The following is a 21,323-nucleotide window of genomic DNA, read 5'->3' on the forward strand; positions in this document are numbered from 1 at the left end:
GGATTTAAAAGGGGACTGTATATTTTTGAAAAAAGCTATCATTAAGGTAGAATGCCAGCAGGGGGGTGGGGGCTTTCCATTGTTTTGCACTGAGTGTCACATGTATGACTATCTGCCCACAGGACAGAAGTCTTGGGTGTGAGCTTGATGCAAGGAGCTCCTGGTCCTCAGGGAATGAGTTCGTACCCTTGAGGCCGAGGTGACTGACCTGGAGAAGCAGAGACAGTCAGGCACTCAGGGAAGATTCTCGGTATTAGATGAGCCCCACTCTGAACGTGGCAGCCTCATTGCTGCCAGGGAACATGAGGGTTGAGAGGGAACAGGGCATCGTGCTGAGGATAAGGGGAATGCGCCCTCAGTAGGGACCTCTTCTTCAGTTGGTGAGTGGGTATCCTTTCGCGCCAAGGAACCATCCATGGGCAGGGAGAGAGGGGGGTCTTGGTAGTTGTGATTCGATCCTTAGGCAAGTAGACAGCTGGGTGGCAAAACCGTGTATGGTGACTTACCTGCCTGGTGCGAAGGTAGCGGACATTATGTGTGTTGTAGATAGACTGATAGACAGTGCAGGGGAGGAGCCAGTGGTAGTGGTGCATGTTGGCACCAACAATGTGGGGAAATGCAGTCGTGAGGTCCTGGAGGAAAAATTTAGGCTGCTAGGCAGGAAACGTCAGGCCAGGACCTCCAAGGTAGCCTTCTCAGAAGTGCTACCTGTTCCACATGCAGGGCAGGAGAGACAGGCACAAATTAGAAGTCTCAATGTGTGGCTGAGACGATGGTGTAAGGAGGAAGGGTTTAAGTTTGTTAGGCATTGGAATGCTTTCTGGAACAAGCTGAAGCTGTACAAAAGGGACGGTCTCCACTTGTCCCCAGATGGAACCAGGCTGCTGGTGCTTAAATTCAAAAAGGTGGAAGAGCAGTTTTTAAACTAAATCTTGGGGGAAAGCCGACAGGAGTTGAAATGCCTCTGGTTCAGCAGGACTCATCTCAAAGAGATGAAGGGCTAGCTGTTACTTTTCTACCGGGTAATGGATCAGAGTTGTCCATTGAGATGGTGACAAACAGTATGGGCTGCCTGCCAAAGTCTCGAGGCAGCAGGAGGAAGGTTGCGGGCCTTTGCCTGGGAAATTATAGATGTTTGTATACAAATGCTAGAAGTGTTCGAAGTAAAATTGGTGAGTTGGATTGTTTAGTGTTGGGGGAAAATATAGACATTGTGGGAATTTCAGAAACTTGGTGGAATGAGGAGAATCAGTGTTACACGGTGATTCCTGGATATAAGTTATATCGGAAGGATAGGGAGGGAAGGGTTGGAGGTGGGGTGGCTCTGTATGTCAGAGAGGGTATACAGTCTGGTAAAACTGATGTCAAAGAATTCAATTCCCTTCTAGAAATACTTTGGGTAGAAATAGAGGGCCCAAAAAGAAATTTAACTATGGGAGTTTATCGCCCACCAAATCAAAAGATAGAGGATGATTATAATATGATGGAAGGATTAAAGATAGTGTCTAAACATAAAAACAGTGTCGTAATAGGTGATTTTAACTACCCGCAGTTTGATTGGGTCAATATGTGTTCAGGTCGAGAGAAAGAGATTGAGTTTCTAGATGCTCTCAATGACTGTGCTATGGAGCAGATGGTCACAGAACCTACCAGGGGTGGGGCGATCCTGGATTTGATCCTAAGTAATGCCCAAGACTTGGTGAGAAATGTAAAAGTGATCGCACCGCTTGGGACCGTAGCGTATTGATTTCACCATTTGAATAAATAGGGAGTTGTCCCAAAAGACCAGCACAACCATGTTTAAAAGGGGTAAATTCTCTGAGATGAGTAGGCATGTGAAGAGGAAACTGAAAGGAAAGGTAAATACAGTCAAAACCCTTGGGGAAGCTTAGAGGCTATTTAAAACTACAATCCTAGAAGCTCAGATAAAATATATACCACAAGTTAGGAAAGGCACAAATAGGTATAAGAGAAGGCCTACATGGTTAACAAACAAAGTAATGGAAGCTGTAAAAGATAAGGACTCCCTTAAGCGGTGGAAAGCTAGTCCAAGTGAGATTAATAAAAGGGAACACAGGCTGTGGCAAATCAAATGCAAGACTGTGATCAGGCAGGCAAAAACGGACTATGAGGAGCATATTGCAAAAAACATAAAGACCAACAATAAAAATTTCTTAAAATATATTAGAAGCAGGAAACCAGCCAGGAAGGCAGTGGGGCCCTTGGATGACCAAGGGGTCAAAAGATTACTGAAGGAGGATAGGGAAATGGAGAAGCTGAATGAATTTTTTGCCTCCGTCTTCACTGTGGAAGATGAAAAGTGTTTGCCCGCTCCAGAACTGCTAATTTTGGAAGGGGTGTTGAAAGACCTGAGTCAGATTGAGGTGACAAGAGAGGAGGTCCTACAACTGATAGACGAATTAAAAACTAATAAGTCAACAGGTCTGGATGGCATACATCCAAGAGTTCTGAAAGAACTCAAAGTTGACAAAAATATGTAATCTTTCATTGAAATCTGCCTCCGTTCCTGAAGACTGGAAGGTAGCAAATGTCACCCCATCTTTAAAAAGGGTTCCAGAGGAGATCTGGGAAATTACAGCCAGTCAGCCTGACTTTAATACCGGGAAAGTTGGTAGAAATCATTATCAAGAACAGAATGAGTAGGCACATTGATGAACACAAGTTATTGAGTTAGATTCAGCATTGCTTCTGTAAGGGAAGATCTTGCCTCACTAACCTGTTACAGTTCTTTGAGGGAGTGAACAAGCATGTGGACAAAGGGGACCCAATAGATGTTGTTTACCTTGACTTCCAGAAAGCTTTTGATAAAGTTCCTTAGTAAGCTCCTTAGTAAGCTTAAAAGTCATGGAGTAAAAGGACAGGTCCTCTTATGGATCAAAAACTGGCTAATTAATAGGAAGCAGAGAGTGAGTATAAATGGGCAGTCTTCGCAGTGGAAGACGGTAAGCAGTGGGGTGCCGCAGGGCTTAGTACTGGGTCCCATGCGCTTTAACTTGTTCATTAATGATCTGGAGTTGGAAGTAAGCAGTGAAGTGGCCAAGTTTGCAGATGACACTAAATTGTTCAGGGTGGTGAGAACCAGAGAGGATTGTGAGGCACTCCAAAGGGATCTGTTGAGGCTGGGTGAGTGAGCATTAATGTGGCAGATGAGGTTCAATGTGGCCAAGTGCAAAGTAATGCGCATTGGGGCCAAGAATCCCAGCTACAAATACAAGTTGATGGGTTGTGAACTGGCAGAGACTGACCAAGAGAGAGATCTTGGGGTCGTGGTAGATAACTCACTGAAAATGTCAAGACAGTGTGCGATTGCAATAAAAAAGGCCAACGCCATGCTGGGAATTATTAGGAAGCGAATTGAAAACAAATCAGCCAGTATCGTAATGCCCCTGTATAAATCGATGGTACAGTCTCATTTGGAGTACTGTGTGTAATTCTGGCCACCGCACCTCAAAAAGGATACTATAGCATTGGAAAAAGTGCAGAAAAGGGCAACTAGAATGATTAAAGGTTTGGAACACTTTCGCTATGAAGAAAGGTTAAAACGCTTGGGGCTATTTTAGCTTGGAGAAAAGTCGACTGCAGGGTGACATGGTAGAGGTTTACAAGATTATGCATGGGATGGAGAAGGTAGAGAAAGAAGTCCTTTTTTCTCTTTCACACAATATAAGAACTCAGCATTCAATGAAATTGCTGAGCAGTCAGGTTAAAACGGATAAAAGGGAAGTACTTCTTCACCCCAAGGGTGATTAACATGTGGAATTCAATGCCACAGGAGGTGGTGATGGCTACAAGCATAGCCAGTTGCAAGAGGGGATTGGATAAAATATGGAGCAGAGTTCCATCAGTGGCTATTAGCCACATTTTTGTGTGTTTGTGTGTGTGTGTATATATTGGCCACTGTGTGACATAGAGTGTTGGACTGGATGGGCCATTGGCCTGATCCAACATGGCTTCTCTTATGTTCTTATGCCCTCAATTTGTAATGCTCTCCCTTGACCATCGCACCTTTAATATTAGAATCTTCTCTTATTTGTTTGTTCAAAATCTCCAAACATAAGATAAAGTGGTGGCAGTGGACAGCTTTGTCTTGTATCCTTCTGGATAGTAATTGATTCTGTTAATTCACCATTCACCATCACTGTCAAGTCTGATGTTTCAATAACGAGACCTTTGTTGATAAAAGTTTCTAGTTTATTGTAACATGTTGTTAGACTATAGAACGAAATTGAAAGACTGGCAAGTATACAATCAGAGCAAACATTTAAGGTATACATCAAAGGAGTTCTTGAGGGAGGGGTACTCTATGCAGGGCACATTCACACCTAGATGTTACTATTTCGTTCCCAGGCCTGGGTCGTCCTTGAGCGTCTTCTTGGCACCAGGCCCCACTGAGAAGGCTCTGTAATCTTGTTCCCATATTCTCGTTTCAAAGCAAGGCTACATAACAAAGGGCAGGAGGGGGGTGAGGAGAGTTCGAGCTAGCAGCATTGGCATACAGTGTGGTTTTACCCAGGATCCTTTTCCTGAACCAAAGAAATGGCTTAACTACACACAGAGACTACAGCAGACTTGACAATCACTTTGGCACTTTGAGATGAATATATTGACTGTATAATTTTCAAAAAGTTTTCACCACATTCCATGCCTCTTAATTGTTGTATCATAAATTGCCATCGGACGTTTTCAAAAGCTTTCCCTGCATCTAAGCAAACTAAGGCTTGCTGCTTCTCTGGATGACTTTCGTAATACTCCAGTATATTGCATATAGTCCTAATATTATCTTTCAGATATCTTCCTGGCAAGAATCGTGCTTGATCCTGGTGTATAATAGCCAACAAAATCTTCAAGCGTTGTGCCAGGATAGAAGCAAAAATCTTATAATTTGCATTCAAGAGTGAAATTGGTCTAAAATTCTTTACATCTTTCAAGTCTGTACCTTCCTTGGGGATTAAAGATATTGTGGCTTCTTGCCATGTCCATGGAATTTCGGCTTCTCTCTGAATAGTTTCTATCAAATGTTTAAATGAAACCAATAGACAATCTTCAAAAGCTTTGTAGAATTCTGCTAGTAAGCCATCTGGACCAGGTGATTTACCATTTTTTTTTGAGAAGCTATCACTTCACATACTTCTCTTATTATTGGTTCATTTAAAATTTTCCATTGCTCATCTGTAAGTTTATTAAGATTATTTTGTTTAAGATAGTCTTCTACGCCTTCCTTTGCCACTTTTTTATTTTCATATAGCTTTTTGTAAAATTGTTCCACAATTTGAAGTATCTCCCGTTTTTGAAATTTCTCTGTATTATTTCCATCTCTCAATGACGTTATAATTCTCTTCGCATTTTCTTTTTTCAGTCTGTATGCCAGCCATTTCCCAGGTTTATTAGCATGTTCAAAGTAACTTTGTTTTGCATATTTCAATTTTCTCTCTACTTCTCCCACCAATAATAAATTAAGTTGATGTTGTATCTTTTTTATTTTGTCTTGAAATTCTTGTTTTGTTGGTTGTAGTTTCAAATTTTTATCAGCTTGTTCTGCCTGCTTCTTTAGCTTTTGGAAATTCTCAATTATTTCCTTCTTTTTCTTGGCATTGAATCTAATTGCCAGCCCCCTAAAGTATGCTTTAGCTGCATCCCATATCACCTGCATCTTCACCTCCTGAGTTACATTTTGTCTGGGGAAAAAAAAATTCATTTCTTCCTCAGCTTCCTGGAGAAAGTTTTTGTCTTTTAGTATTTGATGCTTAACCTCCAATTCTTTCTTCTTTGCATTCCTTTGAGGTTTATAATTACTGGACTATGATCAGATATCACCCTAGGTTGGATCTCCACTTTCACCAATTCTTTCATCAGGCTTGTAGAAGGCCAGCAAATATCCTTGACCAGGACTGATGACTAGATGAGTAGTATGTAAAATCTCTTGAATCTGGGAATCTCGTCCTCCATGCGTCAACTAGCTCCAGTTCTTCTGCTAGTTTAGAAAAACTTGTTGGCAACTGTGAACCTTTAAATCTAATTTGCCTGTGTGTCTTCCTGTCCAGTTGTCTTATCAAAGACTGCATTAAAGTCTCCAAATATACAATATTCTGTATAATCTAGGCTCGCTAATTTGAGATGCAGGTCCTTAAAATTTTTTTCCTGATGATCATTTGGGACATAAATATTTACTAACAAGATTTTTATGTCCTCCACTGTAATTTCCACCAATAAAGTTTTTCCATCTTCTGATGCAAAGTAGAGCTGCAGATTGAATTTGTCTTTTACATATGTTGCCATGCCTCTCTTCTTCTTGTTCAAATCCGTTGCAGCAAATAAGTTACCAAATTTTTTATTCTTCAACAAATTTTGATTTTTTTGTCAATATATGGGTTTCTTGCAAACAAATAATATCAGCTTCCAATTTTACTAAGTATTTAAAAACTTTCCTTCTCTTCAACGGGGAATTAAGTCCATTCACATTAGTAGAGACTATTGATGCCATTATGAATCTTTCTTATCACTATCCTTTTTATCTTTTTTGATCTGTAATCGAGTTTGGTACTTCTTTGCCTCACTTGAATCTTCTTCCTCTGAGCTTTCTTCTTGGCCATCTTTCTTCCTCCTTCTCTCTTCTTCCTTCCCAAATTTCTCCAGGAAGTTCTCAGCTTTGAAGATTGAGTTAATTCTATGTCTTTTATCTTCAATCATGAACACTAAGCCTTCTGGCATCAACCACGTATAAGGTACTTCTCTTCCTTTCAAAAAAATTGTCACAGTATGATATTCTTTCCTCTTCTGACTGACAGGCCATGGTATCTCTTTCAAGATTCTCACTGTGTTCTCTGCTATTACCACTGGTTTGTCTCTTGTCTGTTTCAGAATGTTGTCTCTGGTTGCTCTTCTAGTAAGTTTCACGTGAATTTGCTCAGTAATTGGTTCCATTTGGTAAAACTCAATGGTACACGCTTAACTTGATCAATCTCCCATCTTTCCCAGAGGCACATACAAAATTTCCGCAAGAGTCTCACTGACCATTTTCTGCAGATCTTCAGACTTGTCTTTTGGAACATTTTGCAGTCTCAACATATAAGCCGCTCTGTCCATTTCTAGCTGAAGAAATCTACTATCATACATCTTTTGATTGATTTCCAACTGTTCAACCTTCTGGGTATTACTCACCACTTGGTCATCTAAGGCTTTCAGTGCCTTGTTAGTTTCTGTTGCTTGCTTTCTGTTTTCTTGAAGGTCTTGTTTAACCTCGGCCATTTGTTCTCCTATATTGTCTACCTTGTCAGTCAGTTGTGAAATGGCTGTTAATAGAATGTTTTGCATTTCTTTCATCTCTTCTTGCATGTTTGCAGCTGTAAATTGAGTTGGGCCTTGAGTGAGGCTGGGCGATGTACCCCTGTTCTCTGTTATCTCTTCTTTTAGGGCCCTCCTTGAACCCTGATGCCATTTCTAATATTAAGTTACTCACAGTATTTGTTCCCCCTCAAATTTAAAAAAAAAGCTTTGAAACAGTTGAAAAAAATTCAAATATTTGCACTCACCATTAACTGTTTATAAGATACCACTTTGTTTTGGAACACTATGATCCAGTTTTTGTCAACTCAGTGCCAGCAGAAAAAAACAGTGTTGTAAATAGATTGTTTGGAGACAAAACTTTCCCCTTAATTCAACAACCTAGGAAACCCAAACAAAAATACTCAAAACTATAAACATTAAAGAATATCAGTTACCATAAAAATGAGTCATAGATGCCAAAAACAACCTCAATAGCAAGAGAGATGAGAGTACACTCACATGAGCAAAGTTATTGTACACTTTAAAATAGTACAGACCAATCCAATCCAGTCCTCAAGGAAAAGGTCCAAAAAGATAATCCACAAGAGATAGTCCCAAAAAGAGAAAAATACTCCAAATGCTCCCAAGTCAATGTTGCAAATTATAATCCAAACCAAGATGTCCCATTTGCATATCTTCTTCCCATAGTTCTTTATAGTTTTGTAATTCAAAGGAATCACACACCCCAAGCTACAAATGTACAGCCACTAAAGTTCAAAAAATTTCCAAAAAATAAAGATTACCAAAAAAATGATTAATTGTAATCAGAGTTTAATTAAAGCCATCTTCATCTCGATGATCCATCTATGATCCATAGGCAAAGGTAAAATCCAAAAATGAATCCAATATAGGGTTATAAAGTGTTCTAGATCCAGTCAATATTTTTATAATCCACCAGGAAAGAAAAAAGTCACCCTCTTTTCAAACTTTACAGGCTTCCTCATTGCTCTTTCCAAAATCGGCAACATAATTCCTTCTTGCAAACCAGTATTCAAGCCAGATACCTCTGGCTCTTTAAATCCATAAAATAGGTCACAGATAATAGCACTCAAGATTTCTTTCCAGACTTCTCTCCAGGCTTCCCACTTCTTGAGAAATCCAACACTGCACCAGTATATCACAGTCACTCCTTTAGTTATAGTGTCTTAATAGTATATCTTGTACCTTTGGTTGTTTTTCAAAAACTCGGTTCACTGCCTGCCTCTTAAATAGTATCAAATCTCCATGTGTATCAAACTTTGCAGGGACTTAAATTCAATTAGAAGTTAACTTTGCCCTCTCACAGTCTTTCCAAAGTCTTACAGCAAGAGGAGGTTTAACACATACACCCTTCATCCTTATGAGCTTCCTCCGATCCTCGCACCAGCCTTCACACGTCCAAACTTTATTTTTCCAAGTATTCAGAATAACAAAGAGAACTTACAGTCACCAATACGCTTTCCACTTCTCTTTAATCATGCAGAATTTGAATTAGAAAGAAGAAAAGTACCGGTGTTCAACCAGAGTGCCATTTAAAGTGACGATCAGGACAATGGGGCTCTGCAGCGTCTGCGGGTCCAGGAACCAGCCACCACTGGTGTCTCGGTCCCAGCTGACAAGCTGCTTGCCTGCCAGAATCCTTCCTGGACCCTGGACTCAGGCTTCTCAATCTGGGGAAACCCCCCCCCCCAATTGACCGATTTAAGATTGACCGAACAGAGCAAATCCTCGGTCAATCTTAACGATGGGTCGCCACGACCAGAAGTCTAATACCTAATTTAATTAATATAAGCTTTTAGTTTGATTTCTGTATACCTTATTTTTCACTTTCTAGGTACTTCAGTGTGTGGAAAGCATTAATTTATGGTCTGATCTTCCTGTAGTGCCAAATGAACAAGAAATGATAGGGTAAGGGCTTGTTATCACCCTTTTGGGTAAGTGGCTCGGTAAGGATTTCAGCAGATTTTAATGATTTATGTAAAATATTTCTAGTGATGGCCATGAGCATAGAGGGCTTTGAACAGGGAGTAGACAGATTATGGAAGAAAAGGCTCCATCAATGGTTACTAGCCCTGGTGAGGGAACCTCACATAATTTTAGACTTTAATTACGAGACATATTGTAGGGTTACTAGTAAGGGGATTAATATAGAGATGTTCTTGAAGGACAAGGAGTTTTATTTGTGTTTATGTGTGTGTATATATATGTGTGTGCGTGTATATAACTGTTTATCCCAACCTATCCATACTGAAGGCTTGGAGAAGATCAAGGAGAGACATTTCCCCACACTCCATGAAAAAACAGCATATCAGAGTCTTTGTAGCTCGGAGCCTACAAAAGTGCAGAGCCTAGAAAAACTTATAGCAGTTCAAAATTCCTGATCTTCAAATCCATCCATTCCAATCCCAGCAGATCACATAATCCTGAGGCTAATGTTTTTAGGAGGGGCAAGACTGGATGTCTCTGAACCTTTATGAGATCACCACAGAAGAAGACAGAATTCATTGGGAAGAGCTGATGATTTGTGATAAGGCCGTTTTGGAATAGGTAGAACAAGCAGAGAAAGCAATGAAAGCTCTTCTAATTTTGTAACTACAGTGGGGCTTGTTTGAAGAGAATGGAAGGAGCAAGCCTGTGCTGACATTTTAAAAAACTCTTTGGAATGTTCTAGGACTTCCACATTGGAAATAGAGAACAACTACAGTAATAACTCATGCAAGGGAAATATATTCAAGGTATTGTGTGATTATAAATACTACAAGGCATTTCAAAAGTTGGTACTATAGAATTGTTATTATCCAAATAAATCCTGCGTACAGTTCTAAAAGCAGCTTTTAATATTTTGGGTTCTTTTTCCCATTAAGATCAGAAGAGGACTCTACAGTGACCCCGTGTATACTTATTGCTGATATTTTCTCTCTATTACAAGTATACTTACCTCAGGATATCAGACTTCCAGATGATTCTGCAAACAATCTTATAACAAAAAAGTATGTCCTATAACATTCCATATGCTCTTTGTTATATCTGAAATAGGTCTGTCTTACATCTTTGTGACTTCTTTTGGGCATTTCTGGAATGAAAGATTTCATTTCTGTTCAATCTTTACAAGAATATCAATGTCTATAGCTAGCTAGCTAGCTGACTGGTACACACACACACAGTTAAGACTAAAGTTGTTTCCTTCCCAACTTTGTTTATATGAACCCAAGGTGGTGTACCTCTAGTCAGGTTGTGATCATCACTTGAAGTAATATAGAAAAAAAAAATCCATTTGCCCCCTTTTATAATAGATAGCTTGTGGCTACCCTAACTTCAAGCTGCTTACAGTACATTCGGTTTAAAAATGCTTAGATTTTGTTTACTGTAATTTAAAGAACACTGAAGAAAGACTTTTTACCTTTCAGGTTAATGATTGAATTCTGCAGCAAGCCTGTTGGCATCCTTTTCTGTCCACGGTCTGTTCTAGAAGTCACCGTGGTGCTTCGTCAAATAGGCATACAGTGCCACCATGTGTCATGTCAAGTAATTTCTACTTGTGAAACCAGATATAAGCAATGGATAAACAAGTCACTGCGATCACGCCAGAGGCACAATTATCTGCGCCTGAGGAGGAGGTGGGAAGTTTTTAAAAACTATTTTTTTAAGAAATGAGAATTAACTTTACCTTGAAACTTATTTTCGTGTAAAGAGTTTGTTAAAGAAATCCCATATACTACATAAAACTATATACACATACATGTATTGATTCACTCTGTGTAATACACCTTTCATTTCTGTTCAAATTTTACAAGATTGAATGTTTTGATTCACTCTGTATAATCCGCCTTGAGTCCCAGTGAGAAAGGTGGACTATAAGTAATGTAAATAAATAAGTAAACCATAGCTCTGTTCTGACTACTGCTTGAAATACCTCCCCAATCTAAGCCTGGAGAACCAACTGTATTCTCTTTACTCAACATTTCATGCCTGTGTGGCTTGGTTTATTCTGTGCTGAAATGTTAACTTCTGTTATGCGGTAAGTTTTGTACCTCAGTTTTTTACAGATGCATAAGTGTCCAATTTTAAGACTTCACTAGAAAAGTAGTGGTTATCTTGAAAGTAGCTTTACTGTCATGGGGTTTAGTTTTGAGGAGGAAGTGTATAAGTGTGCAGTTGTCTAGACATGTATTCAGATTCATTAGAAAATATATTTCAGTGCCCAGTTCCAGTTAAATCAGTCTTTCAACCCAAGTGTCTTGTTATGTATGTAGATAGATATTTTTTCCATGTTTATAAGATTTAAATCATTTTTGTTTTCTTGCCACGTGTTACATATTCACAAACAACTAATTGGAAAATTGCATCTGCCTATTGTTCTGTTTTTAAATAGTTTCCACTTTGTTATTTCTTAAGTTACATAGTTCATTCTATACTTTTCTCATTAATTCTTTAAAATATCTTGCTGCAGTTGCTACTACTTTTATAATATCTAGAAAAATCAGCAGCAGCATCTTTATTGCTATGTAAATTTCATTCCAAAACAGAACACAGCTAAATATTACATGTCAGGTTTTTCCAACATTGCCAGAATTTTAACTGAGAACTGAAAAACTAATGATAGACTTGTTCCATTGTGTAGTTTTCTCTGTTGATTAAAACTTAAAATTATTTATATCACTAGTTCCTGTAGAGCAGTAGTGCAAATGTGCAGCCCGAGAGCCATACAGGCCCCTGGAGAACTCTTAAGAGGACCGTGAGCAACTCCCTGTTGTCTGCTTCCTTCTCCCTCTCTTGCTTCCTTCTGCGTCACAGCTTGCTTTGCCAGGCTTGTTCAGTTTTACAGGAACTACAGAGCAAAGCCTCTGTTTTCTCCATTGGCTGACAAGCACATGAAGCAACTTGTTAACAAAATGCCCAGCCATTTTATGTTTTCTTCTGGGTTTTAGAGTCAAAGCATTGACCATGAGATTTCCTTAATGAACGTCAAAAAATCAAAAGTAGGTTTGCACCTTACAGATACATACCTGAACAGCACTTGAACAGCCTACTCAAGATTGCTACAACACAGACATTGTCTACAGATTTTGATGCAATAATTCAGAACAAGAGGTGTCAGATCTTCTTTGTGGTCTCTGTGCTTCACACTCATGGGATAGAGCGCCTGCGCCAATCCCCAAATCGGTACCTAAAAAGCCCGAGATTTTTCGCACTCGGCACCCAGTGAGCATGCGCAGGAGCCGCAGTGCACATACTCACCAGAGCTAGCGTGAGGATCCTGCCAGTTCCTTCTTGACTGCCGCGTTGAAAGGATTGTTCTTCAGTGCTCCAGTCGGTACTTACAATTTTTTTTCTTGGCTTTCCTCTTCTTGCCCGTTGTTTATTTTTCCTATTTCCTTGTTGTTTTTTTAAAAAAGACTTTTAGTTGGACTTCGCCCTTCGGGGCAATTTTTTCCCCTTCGTTGCCACATTCCTGCTCCCTATGGAAAAACATTGGGGGTTCTTCAAGCGCTGCCTGAAGTGTGGTAGTAAGATTGCACCCCCGGACGGTCACTCCCTCTGCTTGTTGTGCCTGGGCGAGGGACGCCATGTCAACTTGTGCCTGCATTGCTCGAGGTTTTCCAAACAGACATGGAAAAATCAAGCAGCAAGGCTATCGCCGGCTTTAGTCGAATCGGCTCTTCAACCGCCTATAATGGCATTGGGCTCTTTGGCATCGATGGGTGACACAACCCAATCCACGGCCTTGGCATCGATGGGTCCGTCTCCAGTGTCGACAGTTATGCCGACTGAGCGGGATCGGCCTATGAAATGACCCTCTGAAGGGTTAGTGGAGTCCACTTCACCGAAGAAACATTGAGATGACTCTGGGAGCCGGTCGTCCCTTCCAAAAAGCATAAGTCGAAGGACAAGCATAGGAAGGACAGACTTTCCTGCACTCCTTCCTCTTCTAGGGATGCTTCAACAGATTAGGCATCGGCGCAAACTGCTCCACCATTCTTGCATCACCCAGCTGCTGGAGAAGCCCATCGGTATTGGGCAGGCTTGGGTCTCAACTGACCCATTTTTCGGGATCGGAGCAGGAAATCGACCTGACCCAGCAAACTCGTTCTTCCAGGTCAGAGTCACGTTGGCGGAACGACAGCGGTTCGGTCTCTGAGACTGAGGCTTCGGCTCATCTTTGGAGAGAGGCTGAGTCAAGTGCTTCGATTCGCAGGATCCCCCCTCCACCCGTGTGGGAGCAGCGTCAGTGGCCTTGTTCATTTGGACCTTATCCATACCCGTTACCATATCCGTGGCCCATCCAGTCCAACACTCTGCGTCACATAAGAACATAACAGAAGCCCTGTTGGATCAGGCCAGTGGCCCATCCAGTCCAACACTCTGCATCACATAAGAACACGAGCTGCCGGAATGGGACCAATGCTCAGAAGCTTCTCACTTCTCGAAGGTCTCGCATCACTCTTCCACCCGCTGCACACCTTTGATTCCTCCTGAGAGGCGTAAGGAAAGGTCTGGGGACCCGCAGGCTCACCCGTTGGCATCGTTCCTTTCACCCTAGCGTGCTTTGACCCCGCTGTTATCGGAACACTCTGAAAGAAGAGGAGAGGCTTTGACGTCGGACTCTGAGGTCGGTACCGATGATCCAGACAAGGCACAAGCTGAACCTTCTCCAGACTCTCATATTGCAGAGGATCTTCCGATATCCCCTTCGGAGGATCTCAAGTCGTATGGAGACATGGTGAAGCGTATCTCACAATCTCTTTCGCTCTCAGTGGTCCAACCTCATCCGGTCATCGATGATACTGTGTTCAATATCATGCAGCGGGACACATCGACAGCTGTGGCTCTCCCAGTGACCAAAGTCATTCTGCAAGCAGTAAAGGAGCCATGGGCAAAGCCGGCATCCACACCGATTTCCTCGCGATGTTTAAACCATATGTATCGTGTCCAAGAGGCTGGTGCTGAGTTTCTCTTTTCTCACCCCAAACCCAATTCAGTGGTGGTCTCTTCATCTTCAAAGCCTCGCAAGACTCACTCTTCCCCTCCTGATAAAGAGGGCAAGAAGATCGATAATGCTGGTAGACATTTCTACTCGGCAGGAGCCTTGGGAGTAAAAATCTCTAACTATGCTACATGTTTGGCATGCTACCAGTATTCAATTTGGGAACAACTCACACCTCTGCTGTCATCTATGAGTGAGGAGAAGCGGTCTCTGATGAAGAAACTGCAAAGAGAGGGATTTGCTGTGGCTAAACAATAGTTGGCTGCGTCAAAGCACATGGTAGACATCTCTGCCAAGACTCTAACCTCTGCTATTTCCCTACGCCGTCACTCCTGGTTGCATTCAACAGCCCTTCAGCCTGACACTAGGGCTTATGTAGAAGACCTTCCCTTTGAAGGTGAAGGTCTTTTTAGCTCCACTACTGATAGCACCCTACAGGAAATGGACAAAAGTATTATGACCTCGTGGAACCTTGGCGTTCCTATGTCTTTTGGGGCTGGAAAGCCTAAGCAGTGGCACAAACCCTGGCCCAAGAGGCCTTATCACAAATTTCTCCTGATTGATCTTGGAGGCCTCGCTCTTCGCAGACTGAGAGCAGATCTCCTTATAGGGGAAATAATAAGTCTTAAGTTTGCTTCGGCTTCTGCAGCTACCAATAAATCCAAGGAGTCCCACCCCCTGAAGCAGGGCCTTTGACTTTTCTGTCACACACGTCATTGCCCCTACTTCTCCGATCCACCTCCGTCACATCTACCTGCACGGGAGTCCATCTCCACAGACAAATGGGTTCTCTCCATTATAACAGAGGGTTACAAGATAGACTTTGTTCAGCTTCCAACTCAGTCAGTTTTTGTCATCATACCTCCTTCCCCCCCTTTGCTAGAGGAAGTGAGCAATCTCTTGCAGAAACAAGCCATAGAACCGGTCCCTCCAGCGGCCAGAAACAGGGGGTTTTATTCTCGTTATTTTCTGGTCCCCAAACGGGATGGTGGACTGAGACCAATTATGGACCTTCAAAATCTGAGCAAGTTTATCGTGTACCAGAAATTTCGGATGTCTACCCTACAAACAATCCTTCCCCTTATCAGCCAAGGAGACTGGATGGCGACCTTGGATCTGAAGGATGCCTACTTCCATGTCAGCATCCATCCATCTTACAGGCACTTCCTCAGGTTCATGATAGGCTCCAACCATTTTCACTTCAAAGCCCTTCGATTTGGCCTGTGTACTGCACCACGGGTGTTTACCAAGATGATGAGCATTGTAGCAGCACACCTCCAGCTTCAAGGCATAGTCATCTTTTCATATATAGACGACTGGCTCCTTGTGGAGAACTTGAAAGAGCATCCGTCCGGCCATATTGCGACAACTCTCCGTCTTCTCCATACCCTAGGTCTGCAGGTCAACATGAAAAAGTCCCACTTGATGCCATCAAGGACAGTTCAGTTTATCAGGGCTCTGTTGGACACGGACCTTCATCGTGCTTTTCTGCCTCGACAGAGAGCAATGGACATTATCACCCTCATTCATTTTTTTCAAGTCCAGAAATGGGGCACAGCACAACAGTTGCAGCAGCTGCTGGGACTGATGGCGGCGACTACAAGTGTGTTACTGTTCACGAAACTTCGCATGAGAGGGCTTCAACTTTGGTTCCTCGAAAAGTTTCGTTGTCTAAGGAACTCGCCTCGAAAGAAGTTCACGATTCCACCCTCGATCCTCCAGTCCCTGGAATGGTGGACTTCCAGCGACAACATCTGTCAAAGAGCTCCTTTCCATCTGCCTGTAACGATGGTTACGATCACCACAGATGCGTCCCTATGGGGATGGAGTGTTCACATGGATACTCTGTGTGTGTGGGGGTCCATGGTCACCACAGCTGATTCGTTACCACATAAACTATCTCTAACTGTAATCTCCAGGCAGATTCATTGAGCAGAGGAGCAGCATCTCTGCACGAATGGGAGATACAGTGGTGTTTCCTTCAACCAGTGTTCCAGCTCTGGGGGTATCCTCAGATCAATGTTTTCGCCACAGTGTCCCTTATTTTGCACCAGGGGAGGGATGGATCCGGCTTCCTTGGGGAATGGTCTAATGTTCCCGTGGAAGGGTCGTTTTCTGTATTTGTTCCCGCCTCTTCCACTGCTGACGAGAGTAGTCAACAAGATAAAGAGGGAGGAACCGAGGTGCATACTAATTATGCCATGGTGGCCTCGGCAAAACTAGTTTCCGATTTTGCTCCACTTAGCGCGGGGAATTTTTCATCATTTTCCAGTGGAGCCAGACCTTCTTGCGGCCCAAGAAGGGCAAGTGTTTCACCACAATGTTCCTCACCTAAAGTTGACAGTGTGGTTCATTGATCCTGCGAATTTTCGAGCAGAGTCAATCACGTTTTTTTGAATAGTAGGAAGTTGTCTACCCGTATTTCCTATGACAGGAAATGGGGAAGATTTGTCCGGTTTTTGGCTGATACTGCAATCTTGCCCCAACGGGTGGGTTTACCTGTGATTTTTTATTTTCTCTTATCTTTGATTGATGCTGAACTTTCCTTTTCTTCTGTGAAAGTTTATTTATCAGCTATATCAGCTCACCATGAGCTTGTTGAGGGGCATTTGGTGTTTGCTTATCCTCGTTCGAAGCAATTCCTGAAGAGACTGGTCAGGTTGCATCCTCTGTCTAGATCACCCCCACAGTTGTGGGATTTGCCATTAGTTTTGGATAGGTTGACCAGGCGTCCTTTTGAACCAATGGCAGCCTGTTCCCTACTGCTCCTATCCTGGAAGACTGCATTTCTGGTGGCGATCACATCGGTACGCCAAGTAGGGGAGCTCATGGCTATGCATTGTGACCATCTGTACTTAAGTGTTTCTTGAGTCTGAAGTTTCGTTGGCTCCTGATGTTTCGTTTCTCCCTAAGGTGGTTCCCCAGTTTCATCTTAAGTTGGACGTTTGGTTACCTACATTTTACCCTACGCCTTCTTTGGACAAGGAGCATCGGTTGCATGCCTTGGATGTTAAGCTTGCATTACTTTTTTATCTGAGCCGCTCTAAGAGTTTTCGTCAGGACCAGCATCTCTTTGTTACCTATGCTGCTTGGTTGGGTTCTAAAATTTCGTCTCAGAGACTTGGACACTCTACTAGGGCTATGGCGACATTCATGGACACTCTACTAGGGCTATGGCGACGTCGGTGGCGTTCCTGAAGGGTGTCTCCTTGATGGACGTTTGCAAGGCCACCGCTTGGTCCTCTCCCCATGCTTTCATGAAGCATCTGGGAGCTGTGGTGCTGCAAGCTGTCTCTTCTGGTTGACCGTCTGCTCCCGCTTCCAGGTATGTCTGGCTTGCTAATCTCCCATGAGTGTGAAGCACAGAGACCATGAAGAAGATAGACAGGTTGCTTACCTGTAACTGTAGATCTTCGAGTGGTCATCTGTGCATTCACACTACCCGCCCTCCTTCCCCACTGCTGACGGTCTCCCTATTTTAGGGGCTTCCAGCGGTCAGGAAGGAACTGGCGGGATCCTTGTGCCGGCTCTGGTGAGCATGCATACTGGGGCTCCTGCACATGCTCACTGGGTGCCGAGCGCGAAAAATCCTGGCCTTTTTAGGTACCAATTCGGGGATCGGCACAGGCACTCTATCCCATGCACAGATGACCACTCAAAGATCTACAGTTACAGGTAAGCAACATGTCTTTATCAGATACTGTTAAATAAACAAAATATTGCAAATGTGCTAATTTTTTAAGCATGTTTTATTTTAAATTTTGCTTAAAATGTTTAATTCTGTTTGTCTATATTCTTTTAAAAGTTTATATCTCCATTACCTGACATTACATTTTATGACACACATTGCTCAGCCCAACAAGGGCCCCCATAACAAATGAGTTCGAAACCCCTGTGTAGAGTTAACCAAAAAGATACTTTAGATAAGTGAAGGCAAATTTAAGAGCAATTTTTAAAAAATTCAAGATTAAAATAAATTCCGCTGTGAAGTGTTATTACTTGTTGCTACTTCGTACTTTTATGTTTTAAGAAGAATTGTCTGCCCTCTTAAAGCTTTGTTGCTGGAATTTTTGGGGGTTTTTTAGTGGCACTGTTGTTGGCAAGACACTAATGCATCTGCTGCATATGAAGATTCCATTCAAAGGCATTTATTGAGGCCTTAGGTGAAATATTGTAATATCTCTTTATCAAACTACAATTCACATTTAAACTTTGATTTGGATTTAGTGACTTTTAGGAGTCTTGTCTAGTGTAACATGAATTTGAATACTAAAACCACGCCTGGTAAAGAACTTGAGTCCCAGTACTTCCAGTAGGATTTTAGTATGTTCTAACTATCCTGCGATTGTACTGTTTCCATCCTGTCAGCAGTGAACAACCTTGGCCAAGATCCAAACTATTGAGTAAAATGTTCCATTTGCATATAAGAATTTTTCCATTCCTCTGCTGTCAAGGCCCCAAAAGGGTTCTATCCCATATCAGGAAGGGATCTTCAGAACAGGCATCCTTAAGGTATAAGGGGCTGACACCACAAGAAACTATTACCTTGCTCCCCATGTGCATGGGAAAGTGCTTTCAACTTACACATGAGGGGGATTTGATCCTGGCTATTAAATTCTGAGAAATAGTTTGCACCATTCTTGTAATGAATGAATGTGTAAAATTAATCTTTTACTTCTTTCAACAGCTGGGAGAATTGAGTAGACCGTCTTTTTTAGGAGGCTGTTATATGTGGCACGTGCTGGAGTCTGTCATAACACTTGTTTCCTCTTAGTGGGAAGTGTTTCTGGTTGTTGCCTGTCAAAGCCAGGCCAGATGGAGCAGAGAGGGAGGGAAAAAAAGATTCTGAGAAGTGAGAAAGTCCATTCTTGGCAGTCTTCTCAGTAGGAGTGCCCATTTAAAGGGATAGGTGAAGGGGTGCTGTTTCAGCCAATGGCAAAATTATCCACTAACCAATGTCACCTTGTCAGTGTATTTACCCATGTGGGCCGTAAGAAACAATGGATAGTGTCCTGCCACAACCGAGAAACAAGCAACAACTGGAGATCAGTCCTCTCTGAATATCCAGACATCACTGCTCTTATTGAGTGTTGGAGCACAGCCAGTAAAGTGTTTGAGTCCGCTAACTCTGTCATATGAAGGTACATAAAGACTTCTGAAAAGATACTTGACTGTTACACCAGCACAGTGTCACAAGCGATGAGGTACTGTTCTCATTGAAGGACACCCAGGCTAGTGTAGTTGTTTAGGGTTAGGGTTAGCTTAATGAATGTGACACTGGGGTTTTTAGCTAACAAACAGAAACTCCCTCCTGGCAGAATCTTGTGAGCCAGGGTTATAGACTGGTGAAGCTGGCTTAAATAGATTAACTTTTTTGTTATTTAGATATATAGCTTGATTTTCTTCCTAATGACTTCTTATTTTTTTTCCTTCTAGCATTAAATGTCTTTCTCCAGTCCTGCAACTGATTTTAATCCTGATCACTCTGGAGCGGATCAGTATTCATACTGTGCGCGACAAGAATCCTACTGAGTATCAGCAGTATCTCAAGTAAGTGTGTATTAAAACATAACTGGTGAATTAAAATAGTTTCTCCATTAATCTGTAATTCTTTACATTCCCTTATCAGCAGATATAATGAAATAGTTGAAGAGTTTCTTCTGTATACTTTTTGCTGTATGTGAAGCAAGAACTGCTTACGTCACCATGTACTCATAGCTGTATCTTGAGTTTTCCAAGGGGTTTACTTAGTATTTACTTATTACATTATTATCCTGCTCTCCTTCTCCTAAGCATCAAAACAGGTATTCTCTCTAATCTCACCTCAGTTTTATCTTCATAGATACCCAATTTCAGGGCTGAGCATAGTCTTGGACTTGTGTCTCTTTGGACTCAGTGCTGAACTCAAACTACTTCACCACACTGTCTTTCACTGAGCCTCTTTCTTCAAAGCTGTGAAAAGACTGTTCTTCCAGAAATTTGAAAAGCCTGGGGAAACAGCTGTTAAAAAAAACTTCCCAGGGAAATTGGTTTTAAGAATTATTTTTATCAACTGTTAGTCTCATAATTTTTTTCCTGCTCTTCACAGGTTTCTAAAGGTGATCTTGCAGTATACTGAGAACTTAGTTACCTACACAAGCCCGGAGAAGAATAAATGGCATGAAACTTTGGAACTTACACATAAAGCTTTGGTAAAAATCAGAACTTTCTTAGAGAAACAGCAAATGCTCATGCAGTTAGCTGAATTATCTTTATCAAAAAGTATTGCCTAGGTACAGTGGACATTTCTGTTCTTTTTTTCTGAAGAGAATGCCTGACAAGACCTGCATGTATATGAGTGGATCACATAGGTATGTTACTGGTCACGTTTTCCTCCATCCCATTACAATGCATTAACCAGATTTTGGTAGGAAATATGTGACCTGTGACCAAAGGATTATCAAGAACCAGCCTGCATAGCACTTTTTCACAGTCAAGAAACCACATTTTATTTTGTAATACGTGTAATGAACCACATTTTATTTTTATTTATTATTTATTTATTTATTACTTTATATTTATATCCCGCCCTCTCCGCAAGCGGACTCAGGGCGGCTTACAATATCATAAAAACAATCAATTCCATAAAAACATATAAAACCATAATACATTTATAGGTTAAAAACTATTACGCTAAAACTATTTTGTAATACGTATATTCTAACTTGGAAGTGTTTTATAAATTAAAAGCAATCAGGTTCTCTGTTCACAGTTACATTGCTTTGTACTTCTTTTCGTTTTGTCTTAGTCATGGTAGTCTCCCATAACTTCCATCAGAGGCTGACATGCCATCCATTGTACCTCAAAAACAGCAGTGCTTTTAAGCACTCTTGATTTACATTGTTCTTGCTTCCCATTTTAAATGATGTTTGTGAAAGTAAATTTAATCACTTACCTCTGGTCTTGTAGTTAGAAGTGTGCTGTCCCATTGCTTTCAATATTTATTCATAATTCAAATTCTGCTCTTTAATTCCTC

The 21,323-nt window shown here is 41.6% G+C and overlaps 1 protein-coding gene across 1 annotated transcript in view; it reads left to right on the plus strand.

The window, feature by feature from the left end:
- Window positions 1-20,580, plus strand: part of LOC132573727 (endoplasmic reticulum membrane-associated RNA degradation protein-like) — a 115,984-nt gene extending 95,404 nt beyond the window's left edge. The window contains exons 13-17 of the mRNA XM_060241466.1: window positions 9,158-9,231; window positions 10,188-10,313; window positions 10,731-10,940; window positions 19,745-19,858; window positions 20,397-20,580. Of these exons, the coding sequence (XP_060097449.1) occupies window positions 9,158-9,231; window positions 10,188-10,313; window positions 10,731-10,940; window positions 19,745-19,858; window positions 20,397-20,580 (708 nt within the window). The remainder of the gene's footprint in view (window positions 1-9,157; window positions 9,232-10,187; window positions 10,314-10,730; window positions 10,941-19,744; window positions 19,859-20,396) is intronic.
- Window positions 20,581-21,323: the final 743 nt, after the last annotated feature.

Source organism: Heteronotia binoei, chromosome 1, assembly GCF_032191835.1.
Source record: "Heteronotia binoei isolate CCM8104 ecotype False Entrance Well chromosome 1, APGP_CSIRO_Hbin_v1, whole genome shotgun sequence".
NCBI classification, from domain to species: Eukaryota; Metazoa; Chordata; class Lepidosauria; order Squamata; family Gekkonidae; genus Heteronotia; species Heteronotia binoei.